This window comes from Tachysurus vachellii, chromosome 3 (assembly GCF_030014155.1).
Source record: "Tachysurus vachellii isolate PV-2020 chromosome 3, HZAU_Pvac_v1, whole genome shotgun sequence".
NCBI lineage: Eukaryota > Metazoa > Chordata > Actinopteri > Siluriformes > Bagridae > Tachysurus > Tachysurus vachellii.
The window spans coordinates 5478014-5496435 of NC_083462.1; the positions used below are offsets into that span (position 1 = coordinate 5478014).

General features: G+C 41.3%; 1 protein-coding gene across 2 annotated transcripts; it reads right to left on the minus strand.

Annotated features, from left to right (window-relative positions):
* Positions 1–133: 133 nt before the first annotated feature.
* On the minus strand, positions 134–10451 carry LOC132842691 (G8 domain-containing protein DDB_G0286311-like). 2 transcript variants are annotated; one of them, XM_060865502.1, is made up of 5 exons: positions 10280–10450; positions 4620–4783; positions 3374–3447; positions 2797–2945; positions 134–2720 (listed from the first exon to the last, which is right to left on the minus strand). In XM_060865502.1, exons 1-5 carry the CDS (start codon positions 10341–10343, stop codon positions 2326–2328), a joined length of 846 nt encoding a protein of 281 aa, XP_060721485.1. In that variant the 5' UTR covers positions 10344–10450; the 3' UTR covers positions 134–2325. The 2 variants fall into 2 exon arrangements, with proteins under 2 accessions (XP_060721485.1, XP_060721486.1); XM_060865503.1 differs by lacking the exons at positions 134–2720; positions 2797–2945; positions 3374–3447; positions 4620–4783 and adding exons at positions 7228–7664; positions 7749–7891; positions 8504–8577; positions 9444–9607 and having other exon boundaries at positions 10280–10451.
* Positions 10452–18422: the final 7971 nt, after the last annotated feature.

Here is an 18422-nt window from a genome sequence, read left to right on the forward strand (position 1 = left end):
TAAATAAAAAATAGGTGACAAAATTAACACTAAGTGGTTGGAATATTTGGAAAATTAGAAAACTGGGGGTAAAATAGTTGGAGTGTTTGGAGAAGTGTTTGGAATAGCGGTGGGATAAGAAGTGCTCGAGAGCGGTAGGGGTAGTGGTTCGACGGATGGTAGGGGTAGTGGTTCAATAGATGGTAGAGGTAGTGGTTCAATAGATGGTAGGGGTAGTGGTTCAATAGATGGTAGGGGTAGTGGTTCAATAGATGGTAGGGGTAGTGGTTCAATAGATGGTAGGGGTAGTGGTTCAATAGATGGTAGGGGTAGTGGTTCAATAGATGGTAGGGGTAGTGGTTCAATAGATGGTAGGGGTAGTGGTTCAATAGATGGTAGAGGTAGTGGTTCAATAGATGGTAGAGGTAGTGGTTCAATAGGTCACAGAGGTAGTGGTTTGATAGATGGTAGAGGTAATGGTCTGATGGATGTTAGGGGTAGTGGTTCGACAAGTGGTATTGATAGTTGTTCATCAAATGCTGTGGAAGAAATTGTAGAGTTTGAGTGCTGGTTCGGAGCCTTATTTAGAACCATTTCTTTCTTTTTTGACAGCCAAAGCACCGGCTCTGAACCAGGAAAAGTGGTTCTTAAGTAGCACCAAAACGTTGCTGGTCTAGACTTAAGAACCACTTGTGTCAAGGGCTGTGGGTGGGGCTACTGTTAGCGCATTTGATAATGTACCTTAAGTATACTAATGTTTAATACACTTTTACTTTACCGTGATATGATACATTATCAGCACACATGATAGTAAGTAGCTACATGCTAAGGCTAACTTTTTTCTGTGTTAATGATAAAATAACGTTATGTACTTTCTCGATTACAACCTCCGTTTATACAGATTACATGGAGCTGCACGTACACGTTGGATTCGCCGCGTTTGGGTGTTAATGTAGGTTCACAAAACCAGCACTCAAACATCCGCCATTGATGTGTTTGTGTTTGCAGCTGCTGCGCTGACGTTGCTGGCACACGTGACACGTATACAGTGACGTCAGACTCGGCTCTGTAATGGCTCTCTAGCCGGTGGAAAGACAAACCGGTTCATGCAAGGTTCACCAGTGGAACCAACTTTGAACCAGCACCAGTGCTAGCTCTGAACCAGCACCCGGTTCTTTTTGGTGGAAAAGGGGTATAGGAGAAATTTTGTTAGAAGTAATTGGAAAAGCAATTATAGAAGCAGTGTTGGATATAACTGGGGGAGTAAATAGAGGAGTAACGGTCAGCATAATTGGAGGAGAATTGATAGAAGTAATTGGATGAGAAGTGGTAGAAGAAATTAAATGAGTAATAATACTATGAGTAATTGAAGACGTGATGGTAGGAATAATTGGAAAAGTGTTAGTAGGAGTAATTGGAGGAATACTGATAGCAGTAATTGGAGAAGTAATGGTAGGAGTAATTGGAGGAGTGGTGGTAGGAGTAATTGTAGGAGTGGTGGTAGGAGTAATTGTAGGAGTGGTGGTAGGAGTAATTGGAGGAGTGGTGGTAGGAGTAATTGTAGGAGTGGTGGTAGGAGTAAATGGAGGAGTGGTGGTAGGAGCAATTGTGGGAGTGGTGGTAGGAGTAATTGTAGGAGTGGTGGTAGGAGTAATTGGAGGAGTGGTGGTAGGAGTAATTGGAGGAGTGGTGGTAGGAGTAATTGGAGGAGTGGTGGTAGGAGTAATTGGAGGAGTGGTTGAATGGGAAGTGCTCATAAGTGCAGGAGCTGATTGGGGTATGTCTGTTAAAAGAGTTTAGTGTTAGTATGTTTCATTGCATTCATTATATTATATTTTGCACTTTAGAGTCAGATTTTCACTAAAGTCAGAATTTATTTTTACATTGTATGAATTCAGAGTTAATTTGCAGGCAATTTATTTAATTTTTGGCATAGATGGCTTGCAAAAAAACAGATTTTATTTACCAGCGAATTGGTTTGGTTTATATAGAACATGTTCGTGGCCTGAACAACCACAGATCCGGCATTGTTACTAGTTATTTTCATCTGAATCTGAATCCTTTACTCTCTAAAATTGTGTATCTCTGGTGAGGGGCAGAAAGCCACACGTTTGAGTTGGTCCGGCTTATTTACAGTTCAGTACCATCAACCATTTGTTTGGACACTAAAAGGTATTCATTCTTATTGGATGAGGGTTGGTGTCAAGTGTTGTTTAAGGATGTAGATTATGTTGATCACTACAAGAAAGATCAAGATGTTAGGTGTCTCTAATGAAGGGGCAAATAATTGTACCCAGCATTTAAACGCATTAACACCACCACTGATAATACACCCCATAGTTGCCACTACCATGTCAGTCTATGTACTTTTTGGGGAGTGGTAGGAGTAGTAGTTGGGGTAGGGGTTGGAAGGCTAGTAGTAATAGTGGTTGGGGTAGTGGATGGAAGAGTAGTAGGAGTAGTGGTTGGGGTAGTAGTAGTAGTAGTAGTAGTAGGAGTAGTGGTTGGGGTAGTAGCAGTAGTAGCAGGAGTAGTGGTTGGGGTAGTAGTAGTAGTAGTAGTAGTAGTAGTAGTGCTTGAGAGAAAGGGGTCACACATAAAGAGATCATTAATAGGATGATTGGTTGAAGTAAAGGTTTCACAAGGATAAGTCGTTAGGCGAATGGTGGTGCTAGTGGTGGTCGTACTAGTTGGTTGGGAAGTGCTGGAGACACTTGGCACAAGAGCTGATCCTGATATGACTGTATAGAGAAAGTATTGTTAGTGTTTTGATTATAAGCGAAAAAATGCATTTTGAAGCACAGCACTAACGCTTACCCCGTGTGAATTCAGGGTTGATTTTAAACCCGTTTATTTCATTTCTGCCATTGATGGCCTGCAGAAATAGAAATTTGATCACCACAGAATTGATTTGTCCTTGGAGGAAAATGAGGGTGGCCTGAACAACCACAGATCCAGTTTTGTTACTAAACATAAAGCCAAAGAGACAAGAATCAGGAAGGCAAATTATGATCTATAAGAATTGTGTATCACTGAAGTGACTCGATTTCCAGTGTTCTATTCAGATGTTGCATCAGCGTTGACTGGCGCTCAAGCTGACTAACTAACTACTACTCAATATATGCAGTATGTCTTAAAACACATCAGTACAGCTACACCAGACACACCGAGGAAGAACCACCACCCAAATCAGCTCTGCTCAGTGGTGGTGTTTTTCCATTTAAGAGCTGGCCAATATGCGTAAATAAAAGCTAAATGTACCACTCAGATGCCGCTCTTGGTCTGATCTCAGTTTGATTTACATTTTGGAAAAGTTCTTGTTTGTCATAAGAACAAACATTCTTAAATCCTGGAGTACGGGATACAGGACAGTGAAATTTATTTAAGGTCATACCTGAAGGTCATGGCTTTTACACCTTGATAAATTGAGTGTGTGTCACAAGCTGGGCAGCCGTAGACAGAGTAGAGCTGGAAAGAAAGAACAAGTTCACAGTTAGAGATCAATCTAAAGAACAATTAGACATATAGCAGTGATCTGGATGACATTTCTAGATTTTTTTTAAATCCTCACATTGGTGAATTTGTCTAAAATCAAGGTCCATATTTGGATTTTCCCCACAAGTTTCTTTAAGTTTGGTCTCTCACAGTGTTGTAATGTAACGGAGTATAAATACTTCGTTACTGTACTTAAGTAGAAATGTCACGTATCTGTACTTTACTTCGCTATTTAAATTTATGTCAACTTTCACTTTTACTCCACTACATTTCCTAGATAAAATGTATACATTTACTCCGTTATATTTCCACTAAGCGTCTTCGTTACTCATTACTACAAAATAAAATCATAAGAAATGTGTGTGACTGCAATAAGGGAGGTTTGGCGAATCACTGCTTCTAGATTTCATTACGCAGCTCCGCACGCACTATTTCAGCGTAATGTTGCCATAGGAGGAGGAAGCACAACTGAAACCGCCATGGAAGCACCTACTGGAGGACCTCCCGTTATCATAGACAACCACCCTGAGGATAGTGGTGAACTCGGTGAACAGGGTGAAGAAGATAACGTTATACACACGTGGCCGTATTTGCAAGAAATGTTTCTGTACATTGGAATGAAAGATTCTTCCTACCGGATGAAGTGTCTCTTATGCCTACCGAAAATCACTGAAATTTTACTTTTTACTTTTACTTCAAATACTTAAGTACAGTAAATATCAGATACTTTAAGACTTTTACTTGAGTAATATTCTAAAAGGTAACTTTCACTACTACCAAAGTCTTTTTCTAGTACGATACTTGTACTTTTACTCAAGTATTGTTTTCTAGTTCTTTATACAACACTGGTCTCTCACTGAGTGATGGATCTGAAACTCTGTATTTATAAGTCGATGCAGGTTTTTTATTGATAGCATGGACAGAAAAGTGATGGTGAATGTTTCTTTTACATCGCTGTCAAATTGTAGGATGATTAAAGTAAGAACCAGTGAAAAGACCCACACAAGAAATACTGAATTATTATTATTATTGAAGAATATATTCTACATTTTGGTAATCAGTAATTGCTATAACATAAAAATCTTATAAACAATGGAAGTTATTTGTATTTCCTGTAAGACGTTAAAAGAAGGTAAATCTCTCACCGCACTGCTAATTTCCTCATACATGACTTTATAGTCTTGAGATTTGGGGTTGAGGAGAGAATCATTGAAGATGCGGTTGATGATGTTAAGGGTGAAGTCATAAGTGTACAATGGGTCTGATTTCGTCGATTTTGTTACTTCCAAACTTGCACCTTCTGCAGAGCCTGCAGTGAGAAAGAGAATTTTATTATCTGTTGTATAATGTCCTGTTATATAAAACGACCTGAAGAGGAGAACTATTTAAATGCTGTTTTATTTATTCTGATAACAATTTCATTTAAACCACAGCAGCTACAGCTTGCTAGCTTCTGGTTTCTGATACTGAACTAAATAATTCACATTAATTAAAAAAAAGTTTAATTTAAGATCACAATGAATCCTCAGAATCCTCAGATTCATCACAATGAATCCTCAGTCGGTTTGTTTGAGGACGATCGCAAACACTATGAATATAACACTGTTCCTGATTGAATAGGGTAAATCAATTAAATGTGTATAAACATTTTTACACAATCTTCAATTGTGGAGGATTGTATGCCAATTTGTAATTTGTAATTTGGTTAAAAGCATAATATTGTACCGCAAAAGTGATTTCGGTCTCCATTCACACACCATTCAACAAACACAAAAACAGATATGCAGAAGTAAAGTATCCAAAAACAGAAAGTATCATATTTTTAATATTTAATATTCAAGATTATTAGCTAAAATCAATTTGCTAAATTATAGTAAACTGCATAACAGTGAAATAAAACAAAATAACATCTCACTAAAATATTCAATGGTTCAATTAAAGAAAACATAATTAATGAACTCATTGTTTGTTCCCTACATGTATATGTTAACATGATTCCCAGCTGTCTGAGCATTCAGAAGATATTGAGTGATTGATAACTTAAAGTAACAGTTCCAGCAACTACAGCATACACTAACCAGATACCTTACCTGACATCACCAACACGGCGATACAGAGAGCCGCCCATGTGCACCGCATCACAGAGACCTCCATCTGGAAGAAACGCAGGAAAGCTAGTGTTGGATGTGGAGGTGAAATATTCAGAGACGACAAAGCACGAAAGCTCAGCTTAATAAAAGTCAAAACGATCTGAATGTGAAGCAGCTGATATCCCTTATAAAGAGGGCGAGATCCGGAAACAGGTGTGGCTAAACAATAAAAAACTCACAACTAGAAGGAAACTTTTTAAAAATGTATTATGATTATTATCGTGTTGACTGTAACTCTGATTCCTTTACTGGAAACATGCCTAGATTTATCTTTCCATGAAGACTTTTATCAGAAATATGTTACTCAAATACCATTTATAATGGTATTTACCAAGTATAATCTGTATAAGTGACAGAAATCAGTATAAGTATAATCTGTATAAGTGACAGAAATCAGTATAAGTATAATCTGTATAAGTGACAGAAATCAGTTGAAAACAATGTGATTAGTACATTTTTTGCTACATGTTTTACGACTCATGTTCTGTTTAAAAGTAATTGCCAGAATCTTACAGTTAAATTAAATAAGTCATGACGTGGACAGACAGATGTTTACCAGACAAACATTTTCGTATTAAAACACTATATTTTCCAAAACGCTTTACACAAAATTACTCATCCGCACTAAAACGTCTGAAACGCTCACATCCCTATACTGCATGTGTGAAAACCATTATCATCATCATCCTCCATCCTGTTTGTGTTGAGCTGAATTGGTCACATGACTGCTTCACATTACTAGAAAGACATCATTATTTTTTGGAAATCAATATGTCAAAAGCCCTTGTGCAAAAACCTATCCACTTATTTGCTCTGTTGTTTTAAATGAGATAAATGTAAGTTGCTAATAATAAGATAAGGGTGTCGGGGTGTCAACCATCTGATTGATGATTATATTTAACTATATTTTATATTTATATTTTATTTAAACATAAATCTGCAATATTGATAGAAATATATTTTAATATTTTATGTTTTCATTAGATTTTATTGGACTCGGCACTTTGTCTTAGACTAAGTATCATATAAATATACAATAAACACACACACGCATACGCACACACACACACACACACACACACACACACACACACACGTGTGTGTGTGTCGTGTGTTTTACCCTCTGTTGATAATCTTACACTGAATTTTAGTGTTGAAGACAAATCTGAGCTGCATTTTAGACAAACAAACACTTGGAGCATCTCAGAGAGCAGAAACAGGTTTGATATCAACATTTATTCTGAAGATACATTTTTGTGAGAAAAAAACCACATGTCTATGAATATAACACCTCTAGTATTCTAGATAAAAACAGAAATAGTGATGAAACTCTACCAATTGTTAAAGTCCTGAGTTTCTACTTTTTTTATGAGCTTCAACAGGGACAGAATAAAACAGGAGACAATTCTATTTTTTGTCCTTTTATCATGCTGGTTTCACCTGAACCTAGTGATATAATGTTAAATATCAGACTTTGTAAATGTGTAGTGTTTGAGTAGTGATATAACTAAAGGAGGTTGATGGGAATATATAAATGAGAGAATAGTTTCAGTGTTTAATGTTTCATTGTGAATTTGATATCAAATGATACGTCTTTTTCTTTCTTCTTTTTTTTTTTTTTTAACAATTTTATTAATGGGTTTAATAATGGTAGGGAATTTTTAGAATGGGTCCAACCTGTTTTAATAGACTACAAAATGGTTCGGGTGGTGGTTGGGGTTGTGGTTACTGTAGTTGGGGTGGTGGTCGGAGTGGTGGTTAGAATGGTGGTTCGGGTGGTGGTTGGAGTGGTGGTTAGAATGGTGGTTCAGGTGGTGGTTGGAGTGGTGGTTGGAGTGGTTGTAGGAATGGTAGTGATAAGACATGAAATAGAGAAGTGAAGGGGAGGGGCTGTATAATAGGAGTCACAGGTGAACGCATAAATGGTGGTAGGGGTGGTGGTTGCAGTGGTGGTAGGGGTGGTTACAGTAGTTGGTGTAGTGGTTGGAGTGGTGGTAGGGGTGGTTACAGTAGTTGGTGTAGGACTTGGTCCTGGTACGACTGTGAGAAAAGCACAGCATTGGTATTTTCATCATTTCATAAATTTCTTTTATTATTTGTACTGTATAGTCACATTTGTCTTACCCTCTATGAATTCAGGGTTGATCTCCAGTCCGTTTATTTCATTTCTGCCATTGATGGCTTCCATAAACAGATATTTAATCATAATATCATTGAATGTGTAGAACACCAGGGTGGCATGAACAACCACAGATCCAGACATGTCACTAGACGTAAAGCCACAGAGAGGTAATCGTTATGCAGGGTTTTAATCTGGATAACTCGCTAAAAAATTGTCAGTGGTTGATCTGGAGATTTCCTCGTAACCTTGACAACTACCTGATGCAGTGTAATAACAGCTCATGAGTTCATCTGTGCTATGTACAGATGGTAAAGCACCTAAATACAATGATATGACCAGTCTGTGTGATAACAGTTGGCCTGAGAATAGATCAGATAAAAAAAAAAAACACTTATACAACCGTTCTGTTGCCGATTAAAAGGATTTCGTTCTGAAAGGATGAGGGTTGATATCATTTTAGAGTAGATGTTGTTACTGCATGCAAAGGCCAAGTGTTGTTTCAGGATGTAGATTAAGTTTACTGTTATAATAAGGATCAAGAGGTGAGGAATAATCTTTAATTAATAACTTAAACACTGTGTACACAAAGAGGTCTGATCCCTACGTTAGATCTCATGTTGGAAATGTTCTTGTTTGTCAGAAACGTTCACTCACATTCAGTGACCTTTTTATCCTGGAGTACAAGATACAGGCTTGTGTACTTATAAAATAAATGCTGTTGCTAGAGGAGGAAGTAGTCAGAGATTTAAAGTCATACCTGAATTCCATGTCTGTTACACCTTGATAAAATGTACTTGTGACACAATTGGGGCAGCCATAGACATCGTAGAGCTGGGAAGAAAGAACAAGTTCACAGTTAGAGATGCTTCAATCTGTTTAGATTTTTAAATATATATATAATACTGTATCAAGATTTCATAAACAAAATATGTCTCAATAACCCAGGTGACATTTCTAGCCTTTTTCATCACAGTTCTCACATTGTGTCAGTGGTGGATTTGTTTAATAGTTTGATCTCACTGAGTCATGAACAGTGTTGGGCAGTAACGCGTTACTAGTAACAAAAACCTTTTAATCAAATGTAAGCTGTGTCTTTCTAGTTCAAAGGTCCTATCTACTGCGATAAACAGCAACTCCAATCTGGAGGTAGAAACTACACGCCTCGACGAAGCTAGAATCTAACCCGGTGTCAGTGGACACACTCGAAGTGAGTCAAGCCCCTCCAGCCAAACAACAGCGACTAGATTTTAACCGGACTGTTACACACACAGGGACAGATCAACACACAGTTTTGTGTTTGTATATTCCATAAAGCATAAAAGGGCATTAATGGGAACATTAAAGAATGTTCTTTAAAAAAGTAACTAAAAAGTTTCTTTTAACAGTAACGCATTACGTTTTGGTAAAAGTAATCAACAAAGTAATTGAGTTACATTTTGAATGACGTAACTAGTAACGGTAACTAGTTACTATTTCTTAGTAACTAGCTCAACACTGGTCATGAATCTGAACTTATGTATTTAGGATTTTATATGACAGAATTTTATGCAAATTGGCAGAATGATCAGAAAACCTTTGGTGGATGTTTCCTTTACATTGCTGTCAAATTGTAGGCTGATTATAGCAAGAGACCAGTGACTGGAAATAAGTAATATAGAAATGTCCTAATGAAGACATTAAGAAGGTAAATCTCTCACCACACTGCTAACTTCCTCATACATGAGTTTATAGTCTAAATCATCAGGGTTGAGGAGGGAATCATTGAAGACACGGTTGGTGATGTCCATAGTCAGGACATACATGATCGGTGGGTCTGTGTTCGATGGTGTTAACTTCGCCAAACTTGCACCTTCAGCAGAGTCTGTAGTGGGAAAAAAGAAAAATATACGTACATATCGCCTTTTATATATTTACTGTGACAGAACGATCTAAGGACAGTAACTTAGTATTTATTAAATAATACTGTTTTATTTATTCGGATATTAAGATTTCTACTTAAGAATGAAACCTGAGCAGTTACTAAACCTCGTTGCTAAAATGTTTAAATGCTTCAATACAGAAAATCCGAATAAATTACCAATTTTCATGTTTGTGTGTATAAATTGTTGGTATATATGAAATATTTACACTTTCTAAATTCAGATGTTTGTTTTCTAGAAAATCTATTAAAAATCGAAAATAATGTTTTAATTGCAGAAGGTTTCCGCAAAATTTTCATCTCTATTCAACAAAGCTGACTTTTCAGAATAAATATTTTTTATTTCAAATTAGTATTTATTATTTCTTAATATTTTATTTATTTATTTATTTATTTGCTTTTTTTTTTCATATTGCTGTACTCTACAGACAAATGTAAAACGTTTCACAACATTGAGGAATAACTTCATTTACTCCTAACTACAAGCATTATTATTAATAATTGTAATAATAAAGATATGAACTGACTGATATTGAGTGTTCTAATATTTCTTCAAACTACAGGATTAATAACTTAATGTAACAGCATGAGTTTCACCCTAACCAGATACCTTACCTGACATCACCAACACGGCGATGCAGAGAGCCGCCCAAGTGCACCGCATCACAGAGACCTCCATCTGGAAGAAACGCAGGAAAGCTAGTGTTGGATGTGGAGGTGAAATATTCAGAGACGACAAAGCACGAAAGCTCAGCTTAATAAAAGTCAAAACGATCTGAATGTGAAGCAGCTGATATCCCTTATAAAGAGGTCGGGATCGGAAACAGGTGTGGTTAAACAATAAAAAAACTCACACCTAGAAGGAAACTTTTTAAAAATGTATTATGATTATTAACGTGTTGACTGTAACTCTGATTCCTTTACTGGAAACATGCCTAGATTTATCTTTCCATGAAGACTTTTATCAGAAATATGTTACTCAAATACCATTTCAATTACAAATACGACAAGACGACTAGGAATGTACAGAAATAACATTTTATTTATTTTTGGAGCACATTCAGGTTGAATAGATAGCAACAAGGATACAGTGCTCACAATGGAGAGTCTAGAGTTGAACTTACTAAAGGCCATGTTTACCACAAGCATCAGACTTCTCAATAACTGAACTGAACTGTACTGAGCACAACATATACACATATCATCTGTATGGACTGCACAGACCCACACAAACCACACACTCTGACACATCAAACTGTTTAAATGCTGCTTACAATCCATCAAACTGTTTACATGCTGTTTTGCACACTTTTTTGCTCTTTTGCACAAACTGTCCAACATTTTAGCTGTTTTTACACATATTGTACAATATCTTGGCCATTTTGCACATACTATACAATATTTCAGTCATTTGCTGTTTTTTTGCACAATTCTATATATTATCTCAAGGACCTGCTGCTAAGAAACTGTCCATCCATCCATCCATTTTCAACGCTTATCCGGGGCCGGGTCGCGGGGGCAGCAGTCTAAGCAGGGATGCCCAGACTTCCCTCTCCCAGACACTTCCTCCAGCTCTTCTGGGGGAATACCGAGGCGTTCCCAGGCCAGCCGAGAGACATAGTCCCTCCAGCATGTCCTAGGTCTTCCCTGGGGCCTCCTCCCGGTTGGACATGCCTGGAACACCTCCCCAGGGAGGCGTCCAGGAGGCATCCGGAACAGATGCCCGAGCCACCTTAGCTGACGCCTCTCGATGTGGATGAGCAGCGGCTCTACTCTGAGCTCCTCAAGCTCCTCACCCTATCTCTAAGGGAGCGCCCAGGCACCCTGCAGAGGAAACTCATTTCGGCCTCCTGTATCCGGGATCTTGCCCTTTCGGTCATGACCCAAAGCTCATGACCATAGGTGAGAGTAGGAACGTAGATCGACTGGTAAATAGAGAGCTTCGCCTTGCGGCTCAGCTCTTTCTTCACCACAGCAGACCGGTATATCGACCGCAAGATACTTAAACTCCTTCACTTGAGGCAGGAGCTCTCCACCAACCTGAAGGGGGCAAGCCACCCTTTTCCGGTTGAGAACCATGGCCTCGGACTTGGAGGTGCTGATTCTCATCCCCGCCGCTTCACACTTGGCTGCAAACCGTCCCAGTGCACGCTGAAGGTCCTGATTTGAGGAAGCCAACAGGACAACATCATCTGCAAAAAGCAGAGACGAAATCCTGTGGTCCCCAAACCGGACTCCCTCCGGCCCCCGACTGCACCTAGAAATCCTGTCCATATAGATAATGAACAGGACCAGTGACAAAGGGCAGCCCTGCCGAAGTTCAACATGCACCGGGAACAAGTCTGACTTACTGCCGGCAATGCGAACCAAACTGCTGCTCTGGTCATATAGGGATCGGACAGCCCTTAGCAGATGGCCCCTCACCCCATACTCCCAGAGCACCCCCCACAGGTCACCAGGAGCGACACAGTCGAATGCCTTCTCCAGATCCACAAAGCACATGCGGACTGGTTGGGCAAACTCCCATGAACCCTCTAGCAACCTGGCAAGGGTATAGAGATGGTCCAGTGTTCCACGACCAGGACGAAACCCGCATTGTTCCTCCTGAATCCGAGGTTCGTCTATCGGCCGAATTCTCCTCTCCAGTACCCTGGCATAGACTTTTCCGGGGAGGCTGAGGAGTGTGATCCCCCTGTAGTTGGAACACACCCTCCGGTCCCCCTTCTTAAACAGAGGGACCACCACCCCAGTCTGCCAGTCCAGAGGCACTGTCCCCAGCCACCACGCGACGTTGCAGAGGCGTGTCAACCAAGACAGCCCCACAACATCCAGAGACTTGAGGTACTCAGGGCGGATCTCATCCACCCCCGGTGCCTTGCCACTGAGGAGCTTCTCAACTACCTCAGTGACCTCAGCTTGGGGGATCGATGAGTCCTCAACTGAGCCCTCGGCCTCTGCTTCCTCAATGGAAGACATGTCGGTGGGGTTGAGGAGAACCTCGAAGTACTCCTTCCACCGTCCGAGGATGTCCCCAGTCGAAGTCAGCAGATTCCCACTCCCACTGTAAACAGTGTGCGCAGGGCACTGCTTCCCCCTCCTGAGGCGCCGGACGGTTTGCCAGAATTTCTTCGAGGCCAACCGATAGTCCTTCTCCATGGCCTCACTGAACTCCTCCCAGACCCAAGTTTTTGCCTCCGCAACCACCCGGGCTGAAGCTCGCTTGGCCCTCCGGTACCTATCAGCTGCCTCCAGAGTCCCCCGAGCCAACCAGGCTAGATAGGACTCCTTCTTCAGCTTGACGGCTTCCCTTACCACCACCAGGTTCGGGGATTGCCGCCACGACAGGCACCGGAGACCTTACGGCCACAGCTCCGAGCGGCCGCGTCGACAATGGAGGTGGAGAACATGGTCCACTTGGATTCAATGTCTCCAACCTCCCTCGGGATCTGGTTGAAGCTCTGCTGGAGGGGGGGTTGAAGATCTCTCTGACCGGAGACTCTGTCAAACATTCCCAGCATACACTCACAGTACGTTTGGGTCTGCCAAGTCTGTCCAACTTCCTCCCCCGCCATCGGATCCAACTCACCACCAGGTGGTGATCAGTTGACAGCTCCGCCCCTCTCTTTACCCAAGAGACCTTTGTCCAAGACATACGGCCGGAGGTCAGATGAAACAACCACAAAGTCGATCATCGACCTCCGACCTAGGGTGTCCTGGTGCCATGTGGCTAAGAAACTGTGTTCATGCTAATGTTACTGCACGCAATATTGCTTGAACATTCAGTATTCACATACAGTATTTATGCTGGCCTGTCGGTGCTGTTTCTGTTTACTGTTTATTGTCTTTTGTGTATTGTATTTTTTGTACTTTGTGTATTGTCTTGTAACTTTTTTGTCACACTGTCTTTTGTCCTGCACTGTCTTGTCTGTCTTGTTTGTTTTGTCCTGCACTGTTTGGAGGAGCAGCGTTTTCAGCGTTTTCAGCGTGAGCAGCGTTTTCAGCAGCAGCAGCGTTTTCAGCAGCAGCAGCGGATTTGGAGCTCTCACTTTCATTTGTTTGCTTGGCTGAGTATCTTTACTCAATTGCGATTTATCTTGAGCTAAACTCTAACTCCTTACCCTTTGACATCTTTATTAATTTGTTTTCCCAGTGCCCGCTGCTAGCTGGTTAGCACCGCTAGCCTATTAGCCCGCTTCCGCTAGTACACACTACACTCTAACTCCCTATTTTTTTTACACAGGGCGAACACATCTGCAAATACTTCTTAAAACCTAGAATAATCGCGCGATATACATTTCGATATCGTTACATCCTATTTATTTGTTTTCCCAGCGTCCGCCTCTGTTAGCCGAGTACCGCTAGTACACCTTTTACATCAATTATCTCTGTTGCTCTTACTATATAACACCATGTCGGTTACGTCTCTGCCTTTGAGTGCAGGTGAGGACACGTTCGAGCTGCACTCGGTGGAACTGGAGCTGGAGGCTGTGGAGAAGCAGATCCGCGACCTACAGGTGAAGCAGGCCGAGCTGCGGGAGCGGAAAGCAGCGCTGGAAGCCCCCCGGTCTCAGGTAAACTCCCGGCATTTAATCACTACTCCTTCCACCTCTACTCCGTGTGTTTCTCTGTCCAGGCCCAACGCACCCAGGAAGTGGCCTGGCCAGGGGCAGTTCACTCTAGCGCCGGGGCACCGCGGATCCTGGGTGCAGCAGCGGAGGACACGTGCCGGGCCCCGGTCGAGGACCTCTCCCCCTCCACCACCGCCGGTCTTCGAGATCCCCACCCGGAACCGCTTCGCCCCCCTTCGTGAGACGGACCGCGACACTGTGATCATCGGAGACTCCATCGTCCGCCACGTCCGTGCTACTGTGACTAAAGGTAAGGCTCGCACTCACTGCTTACCTGGTGCCCGTGTTCTTGATGTCGCTGCACAGGTACCTAGGGTCGTGAGCAGAAACACCGGAGCTGTGGTTCTTCACGCCGGCTCGAACGACACCAGCCTGAGGCAGTCGGAGATCCTGAAGAGAGACTTCAAGACCCTGGTGGAGACGGTTCGCAGCACAGCGCCCACGGCGAGGATCATCGTGTCCGGACCACTTCCAACGTACCAGCGAGGAATTGAAAGGTTTAGTAGACTTTTTGCTTTTAATGAATGGCTTCAGTCATGGTGTCCGGCTCAGAGTCTACACTTTATTGATAACTGGAATGTTTTCTGGGAGCGTCCTAGGCTGTTCCGCGCTGACGGCCTGCACCCCAGCAGAGTTGGAGCGGAGATCCTCTCGGACCACATCTCCAGGGCGCTGCACACCTTCTGACTGGTAAACTACGCCTTAAATTTAAATTTCAATAGCCATCCTTCACCTCAACACATCGATACAAATGCACACATACCTCTCCCCATAGAAACTGTGTCTGTTCCCCGAGCAGTGAGATTAAAAAGTAATTATGTAAGACGTTCTCGAAATAATCTTACTGTAATTAGACAGTTCCTAAAATTTGGGCTTCTGAACATTAGATCACTTGCACCCAAAGCACTTATCGTAAATGAAATAATCTCAGACAATAGCCTTACTGCATTATGCCTCACCGAAACCTGGATTAAACCAAATGACTACATCGGTCTAAATGAGTCTACACCATCAGGTTATATCTATAAGCACGAGCCTCGACAGACTGGTCGTGGAGGTGGTGTCGCCACTATCTTTAACGATTGCCTTACTGTTACCCAGAGAACACAGTATAGATTTAAGTCTTTTGAAGTGCTTGTCCTTAATGTTACACTATCGCACACGCACACGAAACAAAAATCCCTGATGTCTCTTGCGCTAGCGACCGTGTATAGACCACCAGGGCCCTACACCGATTTTCTTAGAGAATTCACAGATTTTCTTTCTGACCTACTGGTTAGCTTTGATAAAGCATTAATTGTAGGAGATTTTAACATTCATGTTGACGACACAAATGATGCGCTAGGACTCACATTCATGGACTTACTAAACTCACTTGGGCTCAAACAAAACGTCACTAGAGCAACTCACCGTCGTAATCATACACTAGATTTAATAATATCACACAGAATAGATGTCACTGATATAGATATCATTCCTCAAAGTGATGATATCACAGACCATTATCTCATAATGTACACACTACCTGTAGAACAGGCTAACTGCGTTTCACCACGTTATCGTCTCGGTAGAACTATTATTCCGACCACTAAAGACAGATTCACAAATAACCTGCCTGATCTGTCTGGACTTCTTACTGCACCCTTAAACACAGACGACCTAGATGAAATTACTAACAGCATAGGCGCTATATTCACTAGCACACTAGACACTGTTGCCCCAATCAGATTACAGAAGGTTAGAGATAAAACGCTTGCACCATGGTATAATAGTCATACTCACACCCTCAAGAGAGAGACCCGTAACCTCGAGCGAAAGTGGAGAAAAACTAAATTAGAGGTTTTTAGAATTGCATATAAGGAAAGTATGTCCAGCTATAGACAGGCTCTAAAAGCAGCCAGGGCTGAGCACCTGAGCAAACTCATAGAAAATAACCAGAACAATCCCAGGTTTTTATTTAGCACAGTGGCTAGACTAACAAAAAACCAAAAATCTGAACACACAATTCCATCACAGTTCAGTAGTGACGATTTTATGAGATTCTTCACTGATAAAATCGAAAGTATCAGGAATAAAATAGGTGACGCTCAACACATAAGAGCAACTAGCATCCCGGTCTCACCTAAGGTTCTAAACACACAACTACATTGCTTTACAAGTACAGGTCAGGAAGAGTTAGTTAAACTTATTACTACAGCTAAATCAACAACTTGTTCACTAGACCCCATTCCAACTAAACTACTGAAAGAAGTGTTATATAAAGCCGGTGAGCCTCTTCTTAATATTATTAACTCCTCGTTATCTTTAGGTCACGTCCCTAAATCCTTCAAGTTGGCAGTTATTAGGCCACTCATTAAGAAACCTAATTTAGATCCTAATGGACTTTCAAATTACAGACCGATTTCACACCTTCCGTTTATGTCTAAAATACTAGAAAAGGTTGTGTCTGTTCAACTGAGCTCCTTCTTACAGGAGAACAATATCCTCGAAGAGTTTCAGTCAGGTTTCAGGCCCCATCATAGCACAGAAACTGCACTTGTTAAAGTTACAAACGACTTGTTCTTAGCTTCGGACAAAGACTGTATGTCTCTATTAGTTCTACTTGACCTTAGTGCTGCATTCGACACTATAGATCACAACATTCTCCTAGATCGCTTACAAAATTACACAGGTATTCATGGACAGGCTTTAAGTTGGTTTAGATCCTACCTGTCTGATCGATACCATTTTGTAGAATTAAATGGTGAATCCTCCAGCTTATTACCAGTTAATTATGGGGTCCCTCAAGGATCAGTTCTAGGACCTCTGCTCTTCTCGATATACATGCTTCCATTAGGGAACATTATTAGAAGACATGGGATTAGCTTCCATTGCTATGCCGACGACACACAGTTATACATCTCCTCAAAACCAGATGAAATAACTAAATTGTCGAAATTAACTCAATGCCTTAGAGAGATAAAAGACTGGATGAGCTGTAACTTTCTGTTGTTAAACTCTGATAAGACAGAAACACTACTTATAGGCCCAAAAACTAGTACACAGAAACTCTCACAACTTAATTTCCAATTAGAGGGATGTACTGTTACTAGTAGCTCGACAGTGAAAGACCTGGGTGTTATATTAGACAGTAACTTGTCTTTTGAAAATCACGTCGCCCAAACCACAAAAACAGCCTTCTTCCACCTCAGAAATATTGCCAAGCTGAGAAACATCCTGTCTGTATCTGATGCTGAGAAGCTAGTTCACGCTTTCATGACCTCTAGACTGGACTATTGTAATGCATTACTAGGTGGTTGTCCTGCATCTTTAATAAATAGGCTACAGTTAGTCCAAAATGCAGCGGCCAGAGTTCTCACTAGGACAAGAAAGTATGACCATATAACCCCAATTTTATCATCTCTACACTGGCTACCTGTTAAGTTTAGAATTGATTACAAACTGCTGCTACTTACGTACAAGGCTCTTAATGGTTTAGCTCCCATGTATCTAACTAGTCTTCTAACACGTTACAATCCTTCACGCTCCCTGAGATCACAAAACTCAGGACTTCTGGTAGTTCCCAGAATATCTAAGTCTACTAAAGGTGGTAGAGCGTTTTCTTATTTAGCTCCCAAACTCTGGAATAGTCTTCCTGATAGTGTTCGGGGCTCAGACACACTTTCACAGTTTAAATGTAGATTGAAAACTCATCTCTTTAGTCAGGCGTACACATAATACATCCCATAAATATTGTGCACTATCACACTAGACTTGCACATTCTTATGAACAGCAGATATGTTAATCCCTATGCACTGCTCTTCTCTTCTCTTTTTCTACCCATGCTGAGACACCCATGCTAAGATCGTCTTCCGTGCGTTGAAAATTCTGGACCTCCACTGAGACAAGGCTGACTCTGTGAGAACCCTGAGACATCTACAGATCTACCGGCTCCAGTTGGACTCTGTGATACTTGTATATTTGTAACCACACCATCTAGTGTCACCCATATGAGGATGGGTTCCCCTTGAGTCTGGTTCCTCTCAAGGTTTCTTCCTTTACCAATCTAAGGGAGTTTTTCCTTGCCACTGTTGCCTGAGCCCTCAGACTTGCTCATTGGGGACAAATACACATACACACATACATACAT

What these genes read in the sequence shown, in the direction of transcription:
- LOC132842691 (XM_060865502.1), bottom strand. Translation starts at nt 10,343, where the DNA reads ATGGAGGTCTCTGTGATGCGGTGCACTTGGGCGGCTCTCTGCATCGCC. An exon ending in CGCCGTGTTGGTGATGTCAG is followed by an intron (nt 4,784 to 10,279) that starts GTAAGGTATCTG and finishes TTCTCACTGCAG; the next exon opens with GCTCTGCAGAAGGTGCAAGT. An exon ending in ATGAGGAAATTAGCAGTGCG is followed by an intron (nt 3,448 to 4,619) that starts GTGAGAGATTTA and finishes CTTTCTTTCCAG; the next exon opens with CTCTACTCTGTCTACGGCTG.